The 24,649-nt window shown below is 47.0% G+C and overlaps 1 protein-coding gene across 1 annotated transcript in view; it reads right to left on the reverse strand.

Annotated features, from left to right (window-relative positions):
- TMC7 (transmembrane channel like 7) overlaps positions 1-22,195 on the reverse strand; it is a 44,218-nt gene extending 22,023 nt beyond the window's left edge. Inside the window, exon 1 of the mRNA XM_069983755.1 lies at positions 21,951-22,195. Coding sequence (XP_069839856.1) covers positions 21,951-21,972 — 22 coding nt within the window. The 5' untranslated portion in view covers positions 21,973-22,195. The remainder of the gene's footprint in view (positions 1-21,950) is intronic.
- Positions 22,196-24,649: the final 2,454 nt, after the last annotated feature.

Genomic DNA, 24,649 nt, shown 5'->3' on the forward strand with positions numbered 1-24,649 from the left:
TCGTCCTGTGGAATAGGAGGCAATATAGGGAGTAAAAGATAGATCTGATTCTAGCAACTTAATGGAAAGGAGTTATACTAGTATTACAGTATCACAGACAGAGTGAGATGTCAGGTGGAGGTTGGTTAGAGGGAAGGAATACAAGTATATCTGTTTTAGAAAGATTGAGTTTGAGAAATAGAGAGGTCATAATGTTAGAAAGAGCAGATAGACAGTCACTGGTGGGGAAAACCACAGCTCTGAGGCAAATATGATGATAGTCTCTAGCCACCCAATGGCAGAGAATACTGTACTTTACTTTCTGCCATCTACTATAGCACATCATCACTGCTGGGATGTAAACCAAGATGGAGCAGGACCACCAGAGCTCTGCTGTTGGAGAGGCAGGGTATTTACCAGGACATCCCCTTTAATTCTTATCTATATGTTAACTATACTCATCCTGTAACCAGTGATCTCAGTAATACACCTCCTCTGTTACATTTTCTTTTGCTGCATGTGAGTAGTAACGTGAATGGAGTCCTGCCCCAGCTTGTTAGAATTGCCTTGAGACAGTAACAGAATTGTGAGGCTGTGCGGAGGTCAATTATGTGTCTTATAGACAGGGATCCAGTTACATAACCAGGAGGCATCCGAACATAGAAATGCAGCAGAGCTGAGAATGGATCATTTCTTTGACGCTCAGTTATAAAATGAAACATTGAGTACGATTCATAACTGTCCCTATGGGACAAAGCCCATAGACCACCACATTCACTACTGACTACTGTTGAGCAGTATATAAAGCTGGATTTACACTATATAAAGCTGGATTTACACTAAGTTTTTGCAAAAAAAAAAAAAAAAAAAAAAAAAAAATGGATGTATGGAAAAAACGGATGCCTTTGTGTGCATCCATTTTGATCTATTTTTCCACTGACTTACATTGTAGGAAAAAAAGTGGATCAAAACGGATCCGTTTTTTTTAACGTGCAGAAAAACATAGTCAACCTCATTTTTGTGTCCGTTTTGATCAGATTTTTATTTATTTTTTTTTATAATGGAAGCCAATAGAAAAACAGATCAAAACGGATGCACACAAAAGGGATTGCATAAAATGTAATGTGAACCCAGCCTAAGGGCCCTATTCCACCGGACGATTATCGTTTGCATAATCGTTAACGATTAACAATCTCAAACGACCGCTATTGCGAAAGACCTAAAAACGTTCACTCATTTCCATGGAACGATAATCGTTACTTATGATCGTAATTGTGATCGTTTTTTCTTCGCTATTGCGTTCGTATCTATTGCGAACGACCGAACGATGTCTTATTCAATGCGAACGATTTGTGAATATTTTGCGAACGAGCGACGATAAAAATAGGTCCAGGTCTGATAAAGCGATCAACGATTTCTCGTTCGGTCGTTAATCGTTAACTGAATTTCAACCGAACAATTATCGTTTAGATTCGAACGATTTAACGATAATCTGAACGATAATCGTCCGGTGGAATAGGGCCCTTATATGTCACTCATGACGCCAATAAACTGTGACCATTTAGTGGAATCAGGTACAGTGTGTATTTTAAGTTTACACAATGTTCTTCTACCTAAAGTTGTATACGCACTTTTTCAATCCCATACCAACACTTCCCGGGGCCCCCCTCCCTTCGCTGGCTCCAGCAAGAAGGTGTAGACATGTGACTGCTGTAACTTACGACTTATGAGTGTAGTAGTTACATGTCAACATGCCATGTCATCACCAGGGCCCAGGGAGGCTGCAGAGTATAGATTACCATACTACTCCATATATCTACCCAAGACATTTGCGCTATCTGGATAGATTTGCTGTGTTACTAGCTGCTCAGACTACATATACATTATGTAGTCACACTATATGTACACCGGTGTTTCCATCATAGATCTGGGTATACAGCAACCAGGCATGAGAGAGAAGGAGCACACAATGTCATTTTTGTATTAACCATTTTTAGAGGCCTAGTAAGTCTGATCCAGAGAACAAATGCAGGTATGAACTATGTCTAACAATGACTCGAAACACAAAACTGCTTTTGTGAGCTAGAGAACACGGAAAGCCATTGCTCCAGTTACAGCGGTGACAGTAAAGTGATACACTGTGAAAAATACGACATTGTTTGTTTGCTGGCTTCACACAGAACGTGACCTTTGTACTAAGCTCTATGGTATTGTCAGTGTGAAACAATGTATCTTCAGCTCCAAGATAGTTGTATGGAACTAGGACGTCAAAAAACGAAAAAAAATCCTATACTACAAGTAATCGTGCCCTAGAGATTAGAATAGAGATGGGGCAAAAATATAAAGTCTTCCTACCTTTCTCCCATGCACCTGATATTGGCTTGTAGAGACATGGGTGGGGCAACTGCTCTGAGAGGCTCTATACATTATGTACAGGAGCTGTTCTCCTATGTATTATACAATTAGCATTTCATATGTAGACGTCTCAGATTCTACACTGTAACACACCCATGGCAGATTGTACATACCACCCCGATTCCAGCATCGGCAGCACTATCAGAATATACAACCCCAGCTAAAATTATGGAATACCCACATTTATGCCCCCCATTGTTTCTTTCATTCTGCTATAGTTGTGTTCACACATTACATTTTTCCTGTTTCTACCATCATTTTGTTGCAAATGTAGCAAAAGTACACAATCTTACCAAAAATATGCAAATCCCAATAAGGCTAAAGACCCACTTGGCGGGTTCGCAGCGAGTTCCCTTACTGCGTATTTTCAGCGAAACTCGCTGCAAATCCCAGCCCTATACTTTTAATGGCAGACAAACACGCAGCAGGAATGTACATCCCTGCTGAGAGTTTGTCTGCAGCCCACCCCATTAACCCCGCCCGCAGCCCCTTCAACACCTCCCGCAGCCCGATCGGATCCCCCCCCCCCCCGCAGCCCCGATCAATCGCACGCCCTCCCGCAGCCCCGATCGCTCGCACGCCCCCTTCAATCGCCCCCCTGCAGCCCCGGCCGCCCGATCGGGGATGCGGGGGGGGCGATCGGGCGGCGATTGAAGGGGGCGTGCGAGCGATCAGGCTGCGGGGGGTGTTAAAGGGGCTGCGGGCGGGCGGCTGGGGGGGTTAATGGGGTGGGCTGCAGACAAACTCGCAGCAGGGATGTACATCCCTGCTGCGTGTTTGTCTGCCATTAAAAGTATAGGGCCGGGATCTGCAGCGAGTCTCGCTGCAAATATGCAGCGAGGGAACTCACTGCAGACCAGCCAAGTGGGTTTGTAGCCTAAAAACGTATTTAGTATCAATATTTTTTTTAGGACGAGGTTTGTTTCAATATTTAGGAACATCATGGCAAAAACTTAGCTGTATGGTTACCACAGACCTTGTGGTAAGAGTCCTAAAATTCACTAAAATATCACACCGCATCCTCCCGCTGCCTCTGCCCGAAGGGGAGCCGCGCTTCCCCCGGGCAGTTAACCCCATAGACGCCGCGGTCAATGCGACCGCAGCGTCTATGGGGAGATAAGAACAATTGCGGCGATCGGGCGGCGGGAGGGGGCTGTGGCATGTTTCCTCCTCCCGCCGCCACTACTGATGCCCCCCTGGCCGTTCCGTGCCCCCCCCCCCCGGTACTGGCGGATCGCCGCTATTTCCGTTATAGCAGCGATCCGCCAGTACCGGCCATTACCGGCGCCGCCCAGATCAGCCCCCCCCCCCCCCCTCCTAGTGGCCGATCCCCGGGCGGCCATCACATCCAAGATGGCCGCCCCCATCGCTGCGAACAAACGATGTTTGTTCGCAGCAATGGAAATAAAAAAATGAATGAAACACCCATGCTCCCGGAGGTAGCGGAGAGCATGGGGCAGTGATCGGTGACCCCCCTGTGGGGTCCCGGAACAGGCGATCGGCGGTATATACTATATACCGCTGATCGCCTGTTACCAGTGCTGCCAGCACTTTTTATCCCGTCACCATAAATCATTGGTGACAGGGGATAAAAAGTGTCAGTAAGTCGCAGGGTGGATTTGTTTTAAATCAAACTGATTTAAATCACGATTTAAATCACGATTTAAATCACTAGTCCGGAAGGCTTGATTTAAATCAGTGATTTAAATCAAAGTTTCTACCTAAACTAGTTCTTGCTACTTTAACATGCAAGTAGATGAAGATTTTTAGAATCACTTTTTATATTACTTTTTTCTCCCCAGTTTAATGGGTTAATCATTCATATTTGGACACCACTGTTCTGTTGTACTTAGGAAGGAGAAAAATAATCCTGAACTTAATAACAATTTAAATGGATTTATTCAACTGAAACAATAACAACATTACAGCATACGTTATTTGCTTAAACAAACATCCATGTTAACTAATTTGGCTAAACAAAAAAAAAAAAAAAATAGTCCAAACAATCAGAAACATATTGTCTAACTTCTTGGACTTGGTACTGAAGGGGATGATTCTGTATTCATAGGTTTGTAGAACAATAGGATTAAGGTCTTTTTCTCAACTCTGTTCATGTTGTAACATTTGAGAACATATACAGCCTTTATTCTACTGAGTTAAACAACTCAGCTTTATCTCATGATGGAAGAACCTTTGGATGGTAAAATATTTTCCTCAAAAAGCAGTTTATTGAAAAAAATCCGATTTAAATCAAAAAAATCCGATTTAAATCAAAAAAATCCGATTTTTTTGATTTTTTAAAAAAAATCATTGATTTTTATCCACCCTGGTAAGTCGCCCCCCAAGTCGTCCCCCACCCCCCCAGTCACCCTCGTCCCCCAGTCACCCCCCCCCTTCCCCACATACGTTACCTGATCCTGGAGCTCCGTCCTCCTCGACGTCCTGACTGCTTCTGATGTGCGCATGCGCGTCAGAAGCAGTTAGCTCTGAAAATTTAAAGTGACAGAGACCAATTTGGTCTCTGTCACTAAACTATGATTACTGTGATAGAAAATATCACAGTAATACAGTAAAAATGAATGTGTAAAAAGCACAAGTGAAAAAGTGTAAATGTGAAAAAGTGAAAAACATACAAATAAAATAAAACATACATTTTATTATAGTAATAATTGCGGTTTACTCCCAGATTACCCGTATCCGCCCTAGTTTGCCCGTAACTGCCACAGGTTGCCCGTAAACACGCCAGATTACATGTAACCACCGCACGTTGCCCCTGACCACCGCACGTTGCCCCTGAACACCGCACGTTGCCCCTGAACACCGCACGTTGCCCGTAACCACCGCACGTTGCCCGTAACCACCGCACGTTGCCCGTAACCACCCCAAATTGCCAGTGACCCTCTCCAGATTGGCTGTAACCACCCCAAATTACATGTACCCACCCCACGTTGCCCGTTACCACCGCAGGTTGCCCGTTACCACCGCAGGTTGCCCGTTACCACCGCAGGTTGCCCGTTACCACCTGCAGGTTGCCCGTTACCACCTCCAGACTGTCCGTAACCACCCCACATTGCCTGTAATCTAATTTTTTATTGTATTTTAGTAACTGCGCTATTCTAATATTACTAGCTGCGGTTTTGCTCCAGCAAATTGTTGCTCCTTCCCTTCTGAGGCCTGCTGTGTGCCCATACAGTGGTTTATGCCCACATATGGGGTATCGTTCTACTCAGGAGAAGCTGCGTTACAGATTTTGGGGTACATTTTCTCTCCCATTCCTCGTGAAATTGAGAAATTTTAAACTAAACCAACGTATCATTGGAAAAATTCGAGTTTTTCATTTTTACTGTCTTATTTTGAATACTTTCCTCTAATACCTGTGGGGTCAAACCGCTCACCGCACCCCAAGATGAATTCTTTGAGGGGTGCACTTTCCTAAATGGGGTGACTTATTGGGAGATTTTACTCCACTGCCACTACAGGGGCTCTGCAAACGCACCTGGCGCTCAGAAACTTCTTCAGAAAAATCTGCACTGAAAATGCTAGTTGGCGCTCCTTCCCTTCTGAGCTCGGCTGTGTGCCCATACAGTAGATTATGCCCACATATGGGGTACCGTTGTACTCAGGAGAACCTGCGTTACAGATTTTGGCATGCAGCTTCTTACCTGTTCCTAGTCAAATTGAGAAATTTCAAACTAAACGAACATATTATTGGAAAAATTCGAGTTTTTAAATTTTACTGTCTTATTTTGAATACTTTCCTCTAATACCTGTGGGGTCAAACCGCTCACTGCACCCCAAGATGAGTTCTTTGAGGGGTGTACTTTCCTAAATGGGGTGACTTTTGGTGGGGTTCTATTCTGCTAACACTACAGGGGCGCTGCAAACACACCTGGCGCTCAGAAACTTCTTCGGAAAAATCTGCACTGAAAATGCTAATTGGCGCTCCTTCCCTTCTGAGCCCTGCTGTGTGCCCATGCAGTGGTTTATGCCCACATATGAGGTACTGTTCTACTCAGGAGAACCTGCGTTACAGATTTTGGCATGCAGCTTCTCCCCTGTTCCTAGTGAAATTCAGAAATTTCAAACTAAATGAACATATTATTGGAAAAATTCTAGTTTTTCAATTTTACTCTCTTATTTTGAATACTTTCCTCTAATACCTGTGGGGTCAAAATGGTCACCACACACCAAGATGAATTATTTGAGGGGTGTACTTTCCAAAATGGGGTGACTTTTGGGGGAGTTCTCTTCTGTGGACACTACAGGGGCGCTGCAAACACACCTGGCGCTCAGAAACTACTTCAGCAAAATCTGAACTGAAAATGCTAATTGGCGCTCCCTTCCTTCTGAGCCCTCCTGTGTGCCCATACAGTGGTTTATGCCCACATATGGGGTACCGTTGTACTCAGGAGAACCTGGGTTACAATTTTTGGGGTACTTTTTTTCTCTTTTTCCTTGTGAAATTGAGAAATTTCAAACTAAACTAACATATTATTGGAAAAATTCGTGTTATTCATTTTTACTGTCTAATTTTGAATACTTTCCTCTAATACCTGTGGGGTCAAAATGCTCATCCTACCCCAAGATGAATTCTGTGAGGGGTGTACTTTTGAAAATGGGGTGACTTTTGGGGGGGGGGGGGGGGGGTTCTCTTCTACGGACACTACAGGGGCTCTGCAAACGCACCTGGCGCTCAGAAACTTCTTCATCAAAATCTGCATTAAAAAAGCTAATTGGCGCTCCCTTCCTTCTGAGCCCTCCTGTGTGCCCATACAGTGGTTTACGCCCACATATGGGGTACCGTTGTACTCAAGAGAACCTGCATTACAAATTTTGGGGTGCGGATTCTCTCATGTTTCTTTTGAAAAGGAGAAACTTTAATCTAAACATATATATTATTGGAAAATTAAAATTTTCGATTTTTTACGGCCTAATTGTGAATACTTTCCTCCAGCCCCTGTAGGGTTAAAATGCTCATTATACCCCTAGATTAATTCTTTAAGGTGTCTAGTTTCCAAAATGGGGTCACTTATGGGGGTTTACAGCATACAAGCCTCCTAAATCAACTTAAAAAAAAGAACTGGTCCCTAAAAAAAAAAAAATCCGTTTTGGAAACTTTCATGAAAATGTGATAATTTGCTGATAAATTTCTAAGCCCCATAACAGCCTAAAAAAGTAAAATATGTTTCCCAAATTATGCCAGAATAAAGAGGACATATTGGTAATGTGATTTAGTAACTAATTTATGTGATACGACTTCCTTTTTTAGAAGCAGAAAATTTCAGAAGTTCATAAAATGCAAAATTTTAAAATTTTTCATGATATTTTGATGTTTTTCACAAAAAACACACAAAGTAGTGACCAAATTTTGCCACTAATATAAAGTGCCATATGTGACGAAAAAACAATCTCAGAATCGCTAGCATATGTTAAAGCATCACTGAACTATAAGCGCATAAAGTGAGACAGGTCAGATTTTGAAAAATGAGCCTGGTCATTAAGGCCAAAACAGGCTTTAGAGGCAAGGGGTTAATGAACTAAAGCAATTTTAGATCATAAAAGAACAAAGAAAAGTTTTATAAAAAGGTATACATGAAATGTGCAGCATTTTAACGTCCTTTTACATGCATCGATTTCTTGTCCACTGCCAACGCAAATGAGAGCCAATCAAAGAGATTGGCCCTTGTTTGCAGTGTCTGTACATGACATGAGGAATCGGGTGGCCAGGAGGCACACAGATATACATATAGCCGTGCTGTCAGTTTTCATTTCAAGCACAAGCTGCACTTACCTAGTGTGCTGCTGCGATCCGGAATCCTTTTCTCCAGCTCTATCTTCAGGCTCCGCCTCCTCATGCTGTACATCATTGTGGAAGAGGCGGGGCCTGAAGATAGCAGCTGGACAGGAGAGGCAGTAAAGAGGATGCCGGATCACATACAGCAGTACACTAGGTAAAAATGCAACTGCTGTGTGATCTGCAAACAGACAGCATGGATATATGCATCTCTGTGCTGTCAGTTTCTCTTTATTGTTCATGTCCACACATCTCGTTTACACAGTAAGATGTGTGGCAGATGCCAAGTAATTTGGAATCCCACTCTTAATGTACGATCAGCTGAGGTTTGGGCGTTTCCCCGTCCTCAGCTGATCCTTGTCACTTTTACATGGGCCAATTATCTGCCGAAGGATAATGCTCCTGGCTGATAATCGGTGGTGCTGAGAACCGCATGTAGTAAGAGAAGGGTGACAATAACACTTTAAATACATGTAGGAAGTGACTCTCTTTCTGCTATTGATTATCTGATTGGATAACCCCCTGTCAGACAATTGTCTCCTCTCAATAGCCATTAAATTGATATCTGTGGCTCTGTTGCTCCTGTTTTTTTCTCATAACCCTTGGAATTAAAGGACAAGTGCCATGAAAACCTTTTTCCCAGTAATTGAAGCACATTACAAAGTTATATAACTGTGTAATGTGCTTCAATCACCTATCTGCCTCCCTTCCCTGTCTTTTCCCCCCTCCACCCCCCACCAGGAAGTGTCCTGACTCACACAGACCTGATTACTGTCGTCACCATTACCAAGCTCTTCTCTCAGCTCCTTCTCCTGTTACACTAGCCTCCCCCCTCCCCTGCCTTGTCAGGTGACAGGCTTGCTCAGCTCCCATTGGCTGAACAACTGCAAGCCATCACTTGTCACATGTCACTTGCTTATCTTCCCTCCGACTGACTCCGGCACATAGGCAGCTCCCCCCTCCCCTCATACCCTCTCTCCTGCTGCCCTGGACTCAGTGAAGGAGTCATGTCACTAGAGAAGATAAGCTGAGCAAGCAGAGTCACCAGAGAGACAAGGAGTGGAGGGGGAGGCTGGTGTAACAGGACCTAGAGCAGCCCTCCTGCTGATGACTCATCCTCACAAGGAGGAGCTGCCTGGTGACACTACAGTCATTAGGTCTGTGTGAGTCAGGACACTTCCTGGTGGGGGGTGGAGGGGGGAAAAAAGACAGGGAAGGGAGGCAGATAGGTGATTGAAGCATATTACAGAGTTATATAACTTTGTAATGTGCTTCAATTACTGGGAAAAAGTTTTTCATGGCACTTGTCCTTTAACATGATGGCAGGAAAGGCACAAAAAGATCCTTCCTTCTGGACTGGCCAAATGTGTCTATACCCTTGGTGAAACCACTCAGACACAGGGAGTAAATTTAGTCCACCTTCCTGTTTTTACAAGGTCCACTAATGGGGTACCACAACGTTCTAGAATCCAGGAGAAGGCACACTGATCCAACTCCCAGTTTCCCTGATACAGGTGATCTGCTGTTGACTTCCTAAACCCCTGAAGTAATGGGCTGAAAGAAAGGCCAGGTAACCCTCTATAAATCTGAAGATATAATGAGAAACCCTAATCAGGATCTGTGACATTGTCCGCCCGTGATGGTTTCTCCAAGTCACTACTGTGGATTTGTTGGATCTTAGGGCCATATCACAAAGAGAGATTTATCTGACAGATTATTGAAGCAAGGAATGGATTTGAAGGGAGGAGAAATCTCAATATTTTCTTAATAACCTGTTCTCTGTTTATAGTCTGTTTCTGGCTTAGGCTTCAATAATCTGTCAGATAAATCTGTGTGTAATAGGGCATTTAGTCTTCCATTCCTTCCTTTGGTGAGGGGAAGGTCTCTCCCATCTTCTGGGTCCTAAGCTCCCTATTTCAGATACCCTGAAGAAGCAGTGTTCCTGTGAGAAACCCCTCCCCCCAACCTACTGGGCTGGCATCTGTAGTTATACGTAATTCCTTTTTCTTCTCCCAATGGATCCTTTTCTTCAAATTCTGTGGGTTCTCTCACCAGAGAATAAATATAAAAGTCTGGGTTTCTAATCTGAAAGGTTAATCTATTGAGGTGCTTGTTCTGTCCCACTGAGGTAGTATCTGCTCCTGAAGTCCCCTGGGATAATATTGGGCCAGTCTAGTGATGCACGATGCACTGAAATATCGATACTACTATCGATATTTCGGGCAGAAAAAAGGTTCGGTACCAGGATTTCCTGGTATCGATACTTTATGTTAAACTGCCTAATAACGCAGCTTAACATAAAGTATGGTGCAGAGAACACGGCCGGCGGCTACCCGAGCGCCAGCCATGTTCTCTGTGTGCCGCCCCCTGCCCCCTGGTGTCCCCTCCTCCACCTGCGCGCTCTCCGCTCCCGGCGGCGCCAAATTTAAATAGCCGGCACATAGCGATCGCTAGTGCCGGCTATTTTACAGGGTAGATGCCGCTGTCACACCTGACAGCGGCATTAACACTTCCTGAGCTGCTCCATATGCAGCAGGAGTCTGCTGCATATGGAGCGGCCCCCACCGCTAATGACTGCGGCCCACGACCTCGCGGGCGGCAGTCATTTAACTATTCCCCCACCCACTCAGGACCCACTGCTGCAGCCGGGTACCACCTTACCCACCAGTTCCCGCCGTACCCCCAGGACCTGCCGGTGCAATGCGGTCCCTCGCACCCTCCGGTGTCCATAATCCTGCCCGCCCCCCCCTTCCCTCGGGGTCCTCCGGTACAGTGGCACAGCAACTCCCAGCATACCTTCTTGTGGGGAGTTGTTGTGCACAAGGAGGTATGCTGGGAGTTGTGTCAGGAGGCTACTAATGCACTACAACTCCCAGCAGCACACCTTCTTGTGCACTACAACTCTCAGCATACCTCCTTGGGCACAAAGGTATGCTGGGGGTTGTAGTACACAAGGAGGTATGCTGCTGGGAGTTGTGGTGCATTAGCAGCCTCCTGACACAACAACTCCCAGCATACCTTCTTGTGGGGAGTTGTAGTGCACAAGGAGGTATGCTGCTGGGAGTTGTTGTGTTAGGAGGCTGCTAATGCACTACAACTCCCAGCAGCATACCTCCTTGTGCACTACAACCCCCAGCATACCTCATTGTGCACTACAACCCCCAGCATACCTCATTGTGCACTACAACCCCCAGCATACCTCATTGTGCACAATGAGGTATGCTGGGGGTTGTAGTGCACAAGAAGTTGTGCTTCTGGAAGTTGTGTCAGGAGTTTGCTGCTGCACAACTGCAACTCCCAGCATACCTCCTTGTGCACTACAACTCCCAGCACACCTTGTAGGGAGTTGCACACAAGGAGGAATTCTGGGGATTTGTAGTGCACAAGGAGGTATGCTGAGGGTTGTAGTGCACAAGGAGGTATGCTGGGAGTTGTAGTGCACAATGAGGTATGAGGTAATAATCATAATAAAGGTTCTAATAATCCGTTCCCTTTTTTTCCCCAAAAAAAAAAAAATATTATATTTGTATTTTTACATATTTTTTTTCCAAACTTTATTTAGTATCGAATTAGTATCGAGTATCGAAATAAGAAAGCTGGTATTGGTATTGAACTTAAAATTCTGGTATTCTGACATCCCTAGGCCAGTCATCTCAGGACAGACATAGCTGGTCTTAACGAAGGGCCCTAATACACCAACAGATATCTGACAGATTTTTGCAACCAAAGCCAGGAGTAGACTATAAACAGAGAATAGGTGATAAGGAAAAACTACATTTTTCCTCTTTTCAAATCCTTTCCTGGCTTTGGCTGAAAAAATCTGTTAGATATCTGTTGTGTAATAGGGCTAAAGTCAAACCCAACTCCTTTAGCTGAATTACTTTGCTGACTACCTAAAAATGTATTTGCTGCTTGAAGAAACACATCTGATTTATAGACTCTAGACCTAACCCAAGAAAAGTAGAAACTCTTTTGAATTCTTTCACATTCAATTGCCAAGCCAGACCTTCGAGGTATTTCACATCTGACATCTGCTGAAGCAAAACCTCCTTAGAGTATGCCATCATCAGAAAATAATTCAAATTGTGTACTATCACCACATGCTTCCCCCTTATGTAAGCCATGATTAGCACCACTATCCTCCATAAGCAATGCCATCCTGAGGAGCCTTTGGTGATGTCTGAACATGGATGCATGGTAGTAAGCATTGTGCAGATCCAGCAGGGGACCCAAAGACACCACAGGAAGCCACCAGCTGACCATGGTGAGGTAAGAATAAGGTTAATTATGTTGCATGTAAGGGCAGCTTTATGTAAAACATTTTTAAAGGGTTCCTCCAGGTTAGGTGTATTTTTAGTGTATGGCTGGGAAAGGGGTTGAAATAGAGGCCGCCAGTGACTTACCTCCCTGGTTCCAGTGCCAGGTCCCGGATAGCGCAAAAACCCACACACCAAGTCAAGGTTCCTGATATGTGTGGGTCCCTAACTAAAAAATGGCGCGACCACCACAGCAACAACAAGAGCACCAGAGGTAATGTTTTTCTCATTCTGTTATTGCTCTGTGTGGTGTTCCCATTGGCGGCCATTGCTGTGGCGGCATGGTGTCAGTGGGTGTTGTGGCCCAGAGCGGCTATGTCCAGCAGTATTGGAGCTGCTGGGTGACTGTCACATCCCCCTCTGGCACTGTTGTTGTTGCAGTGATGGTGCAAAGTGAGGCTGCCCTATTTTTTTTTTTGTTAGGAACCCACACGTATCAGGAACCTTGATGTGTGGATTTACGCACTTTGATCAAAATGTAACCCAACTCCTGATGTCAGTAGTATATAGTGATATGGATCAGTGATAAGAATATGGATGTGGTACCATCAAACTTGAGATGCCATCATTACAATGACTTCCTACCACTGTATACACACTGGTAAGAGAAAAGGATTTGCCAACAAGATGTAAATGATTCTGTTATAAGGGCCTGATCACACAGCAAATCAGTGTTCTGGGGCTGGTAGTCCCGCCCCCAATGCTCCAAATTGCCTGACTAGCATAAGGATCTAACTACTAACAGCACTGAAACGCAGCAGAGTAAAAAAAACAATGTTTAATAATCACATTCCATACTTGATATTACCTTATCAGTTTCCTTCCCGAATTCCCAGTCTGCTGCTGCCTTCTGCTCAAGATACAGAAAACTGTATGAGTTGTTTTCTCTGTCCCCGCTCTAGACTAGTGAATTTTGTGCTACCAGAATTTTGAGTTCGATACCAATACCAACTTTTTTTTTTTTCAATGCTCGATACCAATTCGATACTGAATAAATTATATTGAATATTAGAAATGCCCCCCTGTCCCCATCAGGTCTGTACGAACCAATTCACATTCCTTTAATTTTATTACTTTAAGGTTACAAACCCACTTGCCGGATCGGGTTTTTTCAGGGAGACTCGCTGCAGATCCCGGCCCTATACTTTCAATAGCAGAGAAACTCGCAGCAGGGATGTACATCCCTGCTGCGGTTTTGTCTGCAGCCCGCCCCATTAACCCCCCGGCCGCCGGACATTATACATTACCCGGTCCCCGTTCCTGCTTGCTTCGGGGCTCCCGGTGTCTTCACGGCCCGCCCGGCCAATCAGTGCGCTGTAATGTATATCGCCCCCAGCCCCCGGTCGCACGATCGCCCCCAGCCCCGCAGCCCCCGGCCGCATGATCGCCCCCAGCCCTCGGCCGCACGATCGCCCCCAGCCCCGCAGCCCCCGGCCGCACGATCGCCCCGCAGCCCCCGGCCGCACGATCGCCCCGCAGCCCCCGGCCGCACGATCGCCCCGCAGCCCCCGGCCGCCCCGCAGCCCCCGGCCGCACGATCGCCCCGCAGCCCCCGGTCGCACGATCGCCCCCAGCCCCGCAGCCCCCGGCCGCATGATCGCCCCCAGCCCCGCAGCCCCCGGCCGCACGATCGCCCCGCAGCCCCCGGCCGCACGATCGCCCCGCAGCCCCCGGTCGCACGATCGCCCCCAGCCCCGCAGCCCCCGGCCGCATGATCGCCCCCAGCCCCGCAGCCCCCGGCCGCACGATCGCCCCGCAGCCCCCGGCCGCACGATCGCCCCGCAGCCCCCGGCCGCACGATCGCCCCGCAGCCCCCGGCCGCCCCGCAGCCCCCGGCCGCACGATCGCCCCGCAGCCCCCGGCCGCACGATCGCCCCGCAGCCCCCGGCCGCCCCGCAGCCCCCGGCCGCACGATCGCCCCGCAGCCCCCGGCCGCACGATCGGCCGCACGATCGCCCCGCAGCCCCCGGCCGCACGATCGCCCCGCAGCCCCCGGCCGCACGATCGCCCCGCAGCCACAGCCCGCACGATCGCCCCGCAGCCCCCGGCCGCACGATCGCCCCGCAGCCCCCGGCCGCACGATCGCCCCGCAGCCCCCGGCCGCACGATCGCCCCGCAGCCACAGCCCGCACAACTCTGGGAGTCGGGTCGTGACATCACCATTTTATCCAGGAAGTAAAGCCTTGATGCAGTAGTAAGTGCAGGGAAAAAAAAGCACTTTATAAGCATTAACTGTAATAGGTGTATATGGGCGATTTGAATATCTTTTGAGGGTACAATACAATACTATAATAAAGGTTTTCACCGGACTTCTCCTTTAAGGCCCTATTACACCAAAAGATGTCTGACAGATTATCTTACAGATTTTTTTCAGCCAAAGCCAGGAATGGATTTGAAAAGAGGAGAAATCTCAGTCTTATCTTAACGACCAGTTCTCTGTTTATAGTCCGTTCCTGACTTGGCTGAAAAAATCTTTCAGACATCTTTTGGTGTAATAGGGCCCGTAGTGTACTATTTTGAATCGAAGCCCGGGCTCAGTTTTGATGCACAGAATGGAATCTCTGAAGCACTCTCTAATAGAGCCCAGCCCAACCTGGCATTACACCCTTCTTATGGTTACAAGATTACTGATAAACACCATCAACTAATCTTTTACAAAGCATATCCAGCAAAGCTGTCTAAATTATTAAATGAAAGCTGTCTGATGAAGGACTACAGAAAGCTGGTGATAAATGATAAATACGGGCTCCACCACATTATCTACTGTCTGCTTATAGCAACTGACCACTGGCAGTGGATGACTTCATAGCAGATTGAAAAGGAAAAATTGGCAGCACATCTAAGCCCCTGTTCACACTGCAAGCTGCATGTGGCTTAAGTACAGACCAAAACAAAAATAAAAACTAAAACAAAAAAAGTGCAACTGTTGAATGTGGGGCATGCAGCTACCTCCTGTTGGCCTGCTCTCCACCCATGTCCCAAGGGTGCTATAAAAAGATTATTTGGCTCCTATCTGCCCAGTTGTAGGCTTGTTCAGCCCAAGAGTAGGACCATGTCTCTGAGGACACCTTAACATGGTGACATTGTACACTCTGTTTGATGAGAGTTTGCCAAGATCCTCTTTTTTTTAAATATCTACAGAGCAGGTTTTTATCATGTGTACACAGGGTTTTTTGTTTTTCTTTTTATAGCAGATTGGGCCACTGAATGATGTAGAGAATTACACTGCAACGGTTACTGAATTTTGTCATCTCATGTAATCTGTGTAGAGGCTACAGTATTGTGGAAGGAATTTTGGGTTAAGGGACACTGGTATTTAATATCCCCTAAACCTACTGAATTTAACTTAATCCGTTGTTTGTCTGTGTGCACCGAGTCATGACATATGTTTGAACAACTCGGATTACAAATACTTCAGAAAGTAGTAAATATAAGGGATGTCCAAAAGGTCTGAGTTCATAGGTTATATGCATTCACCAGAAATCTTGCATAAAGCAGACCCCACACTGATCTGTCATCACTTTCGTGCTGTCTGAACCACCAGTCATTGGGGTAAGGGGGTCCCCCAGGCTTCTCCCCACCTTACCAGACTTCACTGATCTCACCCTGTTTTGTTATAGGGAAAGGTCTACTGATCAAGGCCAGCGAGGCAGGAACAAACCACCAGGGACTGCCCTGATGACTAGTGGTTCAGGCAGCATAAAATAGAGGACAGGTTTCCTTTAAGTTTATCAGTCACCACAAAACAAGTAGTAAGGCCCCTTTCACACACCCACTTATTCTGTCCACAATTGTGGACCCACAAGTGCAAGATTTTTTTTATTTTAAAACAGACATAGCATTATATTGTATTTGATCTAACAATGTTTTGTCACTGAATTTATTGGTTAAAAAAAGGGCACAAAAACTGGATCACTTCACTTGAGTAGTCACGCACTAGGATTAAACTCTCACCTATTCTGTGCTTCCCTTCATAGCCAATGCTGTGCTAACAAGCCGTATCTGGGACCTTGCCTGTGGTACCACGCATGTAAAGATGGTGGCACAGAAATGGGAAAGAGGAGTATTCCTTTTGGCTGTGACTTGTCACTGTACGGTTCCCGTGCTGGACAGTGGCTGATGTACATAATCCAAAGAATGAGGCTCCAGCACCGGTATCAAAACAACTTCCTTTCCTAAAGGGAAACCGACAGCATAGATATGTATATACCAGTGCTGCCAGTCTCCAGTTGCCTATTAAAGGGGAACTATCAGCAGGTTAGTGCAACCCCCCCTGAAGCTCAGTACCTGATGATTGTGCCGCTGTGCTTCTTGCCTCTGTCGGCCTCGCTGTTTTTGTTCAGTTTAATTAAGCTCAAATATGCAAATGTTATCATTAGGAGAACTGGGGGTGTTTCTCTGCACCATGGAGCACCCCCTGGCCCGCCTGCCACCTCCTACAGTGATGCCATCCATATTTATGCATGCATAATCAGGCCGGTCAAGAAGCGCGTCAAATACTGGCCTGATTATGCATACATACGTGCGGACAGGGGGTGCTCCATGGTGCCAAGAAACACCCCTAGTGCCCCTAACAAGCACATGTGCATATTTGTCTGTAATAGGTTTCTATTACATTTATTGGGCCGTTCATCTGCAGCACATCTTGACTTATACCCTGAAGATGCAGAAAATCTTCCCCTCCTGGTCCACTCTGTCTCCACTCCTCTGTCTTCCCCCTCCCTTCCCCCTCCCTTCTGAGACCAAAGTCACAGGATCTCCATCTCTTCTGATGCCAGACAAGCTGTAACACCTCATCTGTAACCCCGCCCACCACTGACATCACACCAATTAGTAATCACCTTGCCAAACAACATGAAAATAAAACAGTGACAGCCTCCTGAGCAGCATAGGGGAAAGGAGACACAGTTTCCTCTCTCTCTTTCTAATCTATCTCCGTAGACTGTAATACCCCTTTACAACTCCACAAAAAGGCGGGGCCGACAGCAACAACAAGTGCAATCAGGTATGGAGCTGCAGGGGAATATCAGCAGGTTCATTTGCATGAGCCTGCTGCTTTGGTTCCCTTTACAGGAAACCAATCACACGATTGTGCCAATATAGTTCCCAGCTACACCCAATACACCTCTGGCACGGCCCCCTTACCATATCCTCAATGTCTGAAGCGGTATCTTTAGATCCATGATGGCAACTAGTCATCTGCCTGTCAGCACGTTGGGGGGGGATGATTGACAGACAGAGAGGCTACTAAAAGGTCTCTGAGCATGTCAATCTTCCCCACAGAGCGTGCTGACTGGCAGAGAGCAGTGACTAGTCAATGACAGCTCTCCACCCAAATAACTAGTTGCCGCCCCTCTCTCGGCCTCGAGCGCAGGAATAAAACTTTGTTTTTCATGGATATAAAGATAACGCTGCAGACACTGCCGATATGGTAAGGGAGCTGTGCCGGTGGTGTACTGGATGCAGCTGGGAGCTATATCAGCACAGTCATACTGGTTGGTTCTCTTTAAGTGAGTATTACGTAGATAACTTCATCTTCAATGTCTGATCCAACACGTTTGTAAAAAGACAATCGTAATTTTGTGGCAACACTGTCACAGAGGTGGACACTGTTTATGCCTGCCCCACTCTTGGGCCACAGCCGAAAGGAGAATATAGCCTGCTACATCCGTAGCACACACATACACACACATCCTGCTGCAGCCATAGCACACTTAAGAAAAACGCACAAATCTTCTCCCAGAGAGAAAACACCACATTGAGGACAGAGGATACTGCTACACTATTTATGGCTTTTCTATATTACACAGGATATCTTCATATTACACTGCTGCTCATATATAATCATCCAGCATCCTGGAAGAGAACAGCACAGACTCCCCCAAACACACACACTGGACTCTTCTGGCTCAGAAACAAACTGCCATATAGTGACCTCCAACTTTTCATCATACACCCTTATATAATAGGGCTAGTGCTTTATTGCTGAAAAATGGAGTAAACTAAGGGTTGCGTTTACACAGAAAGATCTGACAGATTTTGAAAGCCAAAGCCAGGAATGGATTTGAAAAGAGGATAGATCCCAGTCTTTCCTTTATGACCTGATCCCTGTTTATAGTCTGTTCCTGGATTTGGCTTCAAAGATCTGTCAGATAAATCTGTCTGTGTAAACGCACCATAAGGGAGCTTTTACACAGAGAGATTTACCTGACAGATTTCTAAAGCGATAGCCAGAAATGGATTTGAAAAGAGACAAAATCCCAGTCTTTCCTTTATGACCTGTTCCCTGTTTATAGTCTGTTTCTGGCTTTGGCTTCAAAAATCTGTCAGATAAATCTCTCTGATATATGCAAGTCTATGCTGTCAGCTTCTTTTTAAACAGTCACTGACTGTCACAAATAATAACTTATGACTAGAGATGAGCGAACCGAGTCCATCCGAACCCGATCGATAGGCATTTCAGGGCTCCAGATGGCGACCAAAATGGTCGGCAATGCGACTGACATTTTGCAAATGGCGCCCAGATTTATTAATCTGGGCGCCATTTGCGACTGGCCCCGGCGGCGGCGCGCTGTCTCTTTAAGTATCCCCGGCTGATGCGCGGCTGCCGGGGGTGTCCCATCTTATCCCCGGCAGCGCGGCGCATCAGTGAGCTGCCTGGGGCCCTGACTTCCGGCACAGGAAGCGCACGTCAGAGACGCTTCCTGTGTCAGAAGTCACAGCCCCGGCGTACAGGGAGCTCACTGACGCGCCGCGCTGCCGGGGATAGGACGGGACACCCCCGGCAGCCGCACATCAGCCGGGGACAGCGCCTGAAGAAGAAGAGGATCGCCGGGGGAGTTTGTGTGTTTATTTTTTTTAAATACTGCTTAGCATAGAGGAAAGGGGGGGGGGGCATCTATAAGGGGAGGGGGCATCTATAATGGGGCGAGGGGGCATCTATAATGGGGGTAGAGGGGGTCATCTATAAGGGGAGGGGGCCATCTATAAGTGTAGGGCAAACTGGCTGCAGACACTGGGAGATAGATATATGCACAATTATTATTATCAGGGCCCCTCAGGTGTCTGTATTGTAGGGGGTCACTTGCATTAGTCACTAGGTGAGAGATATATCTATCTATATACACATCTTGTGGGGGGTCACTATGGCTGCAGTCATAAGTCTAGCTCAGTATGTATAGACTGTTGCAAGCTTTTAAAGGGAACCTGTCACCCCCGGTGACGGGGTGACAGGCTCCCAACCCCCCAATAGAACCCCCTATACTCACCTCATCGCGCCGGGTCCCGCTTCTGAAGATGGTCGGGTCACGGAGATCTCAGCCGCTGCAGCCCGGCGCGCACACTGAGAGATGAGTCCAACGCTCATAGAGAATGACGGAGCGCTGGACTCTCCCGTCATTCTCTATGAGCGTTGGACTCATCTCTCAGCGCACGCCGGGCTGCAGCGGCTGAGATCTCCGTGACCCGACCATCTTCAGAAGCGGGACCCGGCGCGATGAGGTGAGTATAGGGGGCTCTAACGGGGGGTTGGGAGCCTGTCACCCCGGCACGGGGGTCGACAGGTTCCCTTTAAGTTAAAGTTCAGAAGAGTAAGCCTCATTAAAAGGCTAGCCAAGTGAAGCTGAAGTACTGAGTCAGACTGTATGTGGTTGTCAAGTTGCAAGTTTCCAAACTAAGAAAAGAAAGAATCTAAAGGAGGAGGATGCTGCCGTGGCCTCTGCACACAGTAAGTCCCATTTAACATAACATTAATTTTACATGGTTTAAAATGTTGGCGACCAAATATTCTATTTGGCGCCTAAATTTTTCAGGTTAGGAGCCAATGGCTCCCAGGTAAATTTTTTAGTCTGGAGCCCTGCATTTGATTAGCAGTGGCTGCTGAAGTTGGATAAATCTCTAAGTTTGTCTGGAAAACATGGATACAGCCGATGACTATATCCATGTTTTCCACATACGCTTTATCCAACTTCAGCAGCCACCGCTAATCAAATGCCGAACGATCGGGTTCGGATGGACTAGAGCATGCTCGAGGTTCGCTCATCTGTACTTATGACATATTATCAGAGATGTCAAAAGTTATTGATCACAGTGGCTCTCAACGCTGAGACCCGCTGTAATCATGATAGCGATAGCTGGGGAGACAGTGGGGTATTCCGACAATGTAATCTCAGACTTTCATTGTTGAAATTGGCAGCAACTGAGATATGGCCACCGAGTGAATGGCACAGCCCAGCTATATCTCCTGATCACAGCAGGTCTCAGCAGTGAGACTTGCTGTGATCAAAAACTTCCGACATGCTTTTTTTTTTCTCCCCCAGCAGCAGAATGGCACATATACTTACCATTTATGATTAGTATACTGCAGCAAGGCTTCATTTCAGTCCTGTGGTGCCATTCGGATCCTGCTGGTAGAGACGGTTTTCTCCAGGACTTATGAAGGCCAGAAGTCAGGGTCTCCAATGCATCTCTTTGAGAGCGCTCTCAGAGAGATGCGGCGGGGACCCGGACTTCTGGCCTCCTTAGCTGCAGGCCAGTCGGCAGAGAGGCCACGTGGGCACCCGCGGGATTTGAATGGTACCGTAGGACTGGAATGAAGCCGCACCGTGGGACACCGATCATCAATGGTGAATATATGAGCCAGCCTGCTGCCGGGGGATGCGGAATGCTTCTTTAAAACCAGCACATCACAACTGCCATAATGTGAAGCTGAGATCCCGATACAAGGAGGTATATGACACAAATATATGGAGTACATAATATATATGCAGTATAAATGGGTTATCTGAGAGCTAGGTATAGGTTATATATGGAGTATAAAAGGAATATAAGGTATAAAGGAGGAGTATGTATGTGGTATGTGACCGGAATATGAGTTAGTTATGGAGTATACAAGGGATTTGTGGTATATACGGGATATGGGAAGGGTATATATGCAGTATATGAGTTAGTTATGAAGTATACAAGGAATATGTATGCAGTATAAGGGGAGTAGATATGTGGTATATACAAGATATAGGAAGGGTATATATATGTGGTATAGAGGTGTATAGGAAGAGGATATATGTGGTATATGAGCGGTATATGAGCGTTAGATATGGGGTGTATGGGGGGAATGTATGCACTAAGAAGTAGACAGAGGGTATATAAAGGGATATAAGAGGGGTATATGAGGGGAATACAAGAGCTGGATACAGGATATACAAGGGCACATTTATAGGAAGGTCCTTTAAATATTTCAAAGTCAATAGAAACAGTAACAGACATCTTTATGTAATACGAATAAACAACATAAAAACACAGAAACTCTCCAGTGTGGGTGAGTGTACAGCGGCTCCCAGGACATGATGCGTCTCTGTCACTGACGGGATAGGTGCAGGCAGGTGGCAGCACATATAATACAGCGAGTGACGTCACACACCGAGCACGTGTCAGGCGGAGTCACTTACCGTTATCAGCCTCGGTGTCCATCGTCCCGGGGCACCGCTCCGTCACTCGGACGTCTCGTCCGGTACTCAGAAACTTCTGCCAACCTACACCGCAGTACGCCAAGCCCCGCCCTAGCTCCTCTCCCTACTCCTCTCACGACAGTTACCATGACGACCAGTGAGGAGGGTCTTCATTTCCGGGAGAGGTCTGATTGGTGTAAAAAGCCAAAGGGGGCGCGTCTTATTCCAGGTGTTGTACACAGGAGGGGGAGGAGCTTGTATACCGGAGCGAGGTGTATAGAGCACGTGACTGTGCTGCAGCGCCTCAGGAGGGAACGGATGTGACACAGCGGGCTGGGAGAGGGAGAAGCGCAGCAGGGACATCCTCTGTATAACGGGGCGTCATATCAGCCTACTGCTGCCTAAAGAGTACCCAGAGAAACAGTGCCAATAAAGGGGACATACTAAAAAGCATGAACAAAAAGAATGAACATTATTTCCTATAGGGAGACATCTAAAATATGGTTTTAATTGGTTTAATTAGTTAGATAGACCCGGAATGAACAGCATTTTTCTGTAGTGCTCAGTGGACTGAGTGTATATACCATAGAAACCGATGTGTAATACCCTACCTGTGCAAGGTACACCTGGAATGAATAGGATAAGTAGTGAAATTAAGGCTTATTCCATCATAAAAAGAGGTGTAGTTCTTTCCCCGTGCAAGATAGACCCGGAATGAACAGCATATATCTGGAGTGCACAGAGCAAGGAGCGTTTGTACAATAGAAACCGATTGGTAATAACTTACCTGTCCAGAGTACACCTGGAATTAGTAGGATACATAGTCGATGCAAGGGCAGAGAGATCCATCCTTCTGGACAAATAAGAACCCTGCTCCAGCTAAAGAGGAAGACTTTCGGAAGAAGCCCTTTGCAGGTTATCCTTGAGGTACGCAGACATGGCTTCAGTTTCCGGATCAGAGGGTGGATACACTCTACCACGAGTGGGCGTAGCACTGAGAAGTAGATTTATGGGGCACTCTTATGGCCGATGAGGTGCTAACATGTCAGCCTTCTTTTCGGTGAACACATCAGCAAAGTCCTGTTACTGGTCTGGGAGATCAGGCAACGGCTTGGAAGAGTCAGAAGGTGGTGGAGGTACCCGTTTGTGAGAGGTCTGCAGACATCGTCTGAAGCAATCTGGCCCCCAACGCAAGACTTCCCTGGTCTTCCAGTCAAGGCTAGGGGCGTGCAGCTGTAGCTAAGGGAGACCCAACAGGGTGGCAGAAGAGGAACGGGACAGAATGTAGAAGGTGATCTTCTCTGTACTGGGACTTGCCAGAAGTTTGTCGAGCAGGACCACAGGGAGTAGCCACTTCTGGACCAAGGATGCTGCAACAAAGTTGTGTGCTGAGCCAGAATCCTGGAAGGTGGTGGACTGGAATCGCTGTCCACAAGAAGCAGAGATCGTAATCGCCAAGGACAAGCATGGAGAGGAAGCATTCACACCTAGGGAGGCCTCTCCTACCTGGCCTAGGTTTAAGAGTTTCCCGTCTGCTGAGGATGTTGAGCACAATTCAGGTGGAAGTGGTTGGGTCTAGCACAATAGAGGCACAGGTTTTGCTCCCGACAATAAGTTCTCTCTTCTGCCGTCAAATGACCTATGTCCACCTGCACGGGCTCATCGGAGGCTGGCGGGGACAAAGAACAACTCCTTTGTCAGGTAGTATGCGAAACTGTTCAGCACGCTGGCTCACAAACTCGACAGGGATAATGCTGCCTAGTCGCCACCTTTCCAGTTGGGCAAAGGACATGCTTTCCAGCCAGGACCTCCCTTCCTCTTTGAATGACCTTATCCACTTGGCCACTTAGATCGATGTTCGTTTCTCCGTAAGGGAAGAGGAGTTTTGTCAAGAACGTGTTGGTATGTCCTCGCCGTATACAACTGCCTTCAAAAGACCACCTACTGCTTTGTCCCCGCCAGCCTCTGATGAGCCGTGCAGCTGGACATAGGTCGTTTAACGGCAGAAGAGAGAACTTATTGTCGGGAGCAAAACCTGTGCCTCTATTGTGCTAGACCCAACCATTTCCACCTGAATTGTGCTCAAAATCCTCAGCAGACGGGAAACTCCTACACCTAGGCCAGGTAGGAGAGGCCTCCCTAGGTGTGAATGCTTCCTCTCCATGCCTGTCCTTGGCGATTACGATCTCTGCTTCTTCTGGACAGCGATTCCAGTCCACCGCCTTCCTGGATTCTGGCTCAGCACACAACTTCGTTGCAGCATCCTTGGTCCAGAAGTGGCTACTCCCTGTGGTCCTGCTCGACAAACTTCTGGCAAGTCCCAGTACAGAGAAGATCACCTTCTACATTCTGTCCCGTTCCTCTTCTGCCACCCTGTTGGGTCTCCCTTAGCTACAGCTGCACGCCCCTAGCCTTGACTGGAAGACCAGGGAGGTCTTGCGTTGGGGGCCAGATTGCTTCAGACGATGTCTGCAGACCTCTCACAACCGGGTACCTCCACCACCTTCGGACTCTTCCAAGCCGTTGCCTGATCTCCCAGACCAGTAACAGGACTTTGCTGATGTGTTCACCGAAAAGAAGGCTGACATGTTAGCACCTCATCGGCCATAAGATTGCCCCATAAATCTACTTCTCAGTGCTACGCCCACTCGTGGTAGAGTGTATCCACCCTCTGATCCGGAAACTGAAGCCATGTCTGC

Source organism: Dendropsophus ebraccatus, chromosome 9 (genome assembly GCF_027789765.1).
Source record: "Dendropsophus ebraccatus isolate aDenEbr1 chromosome 9, aDenEbr1.pat, whole genome shotgun sequence".
NCBI classification, from domain to species: domain Eukaryota; kingdom Metazoa; phylum Chordata; class Amphibia; order Anura; family Hylidae; genus Dendropsophus; species Dendropsophus ebraccatus.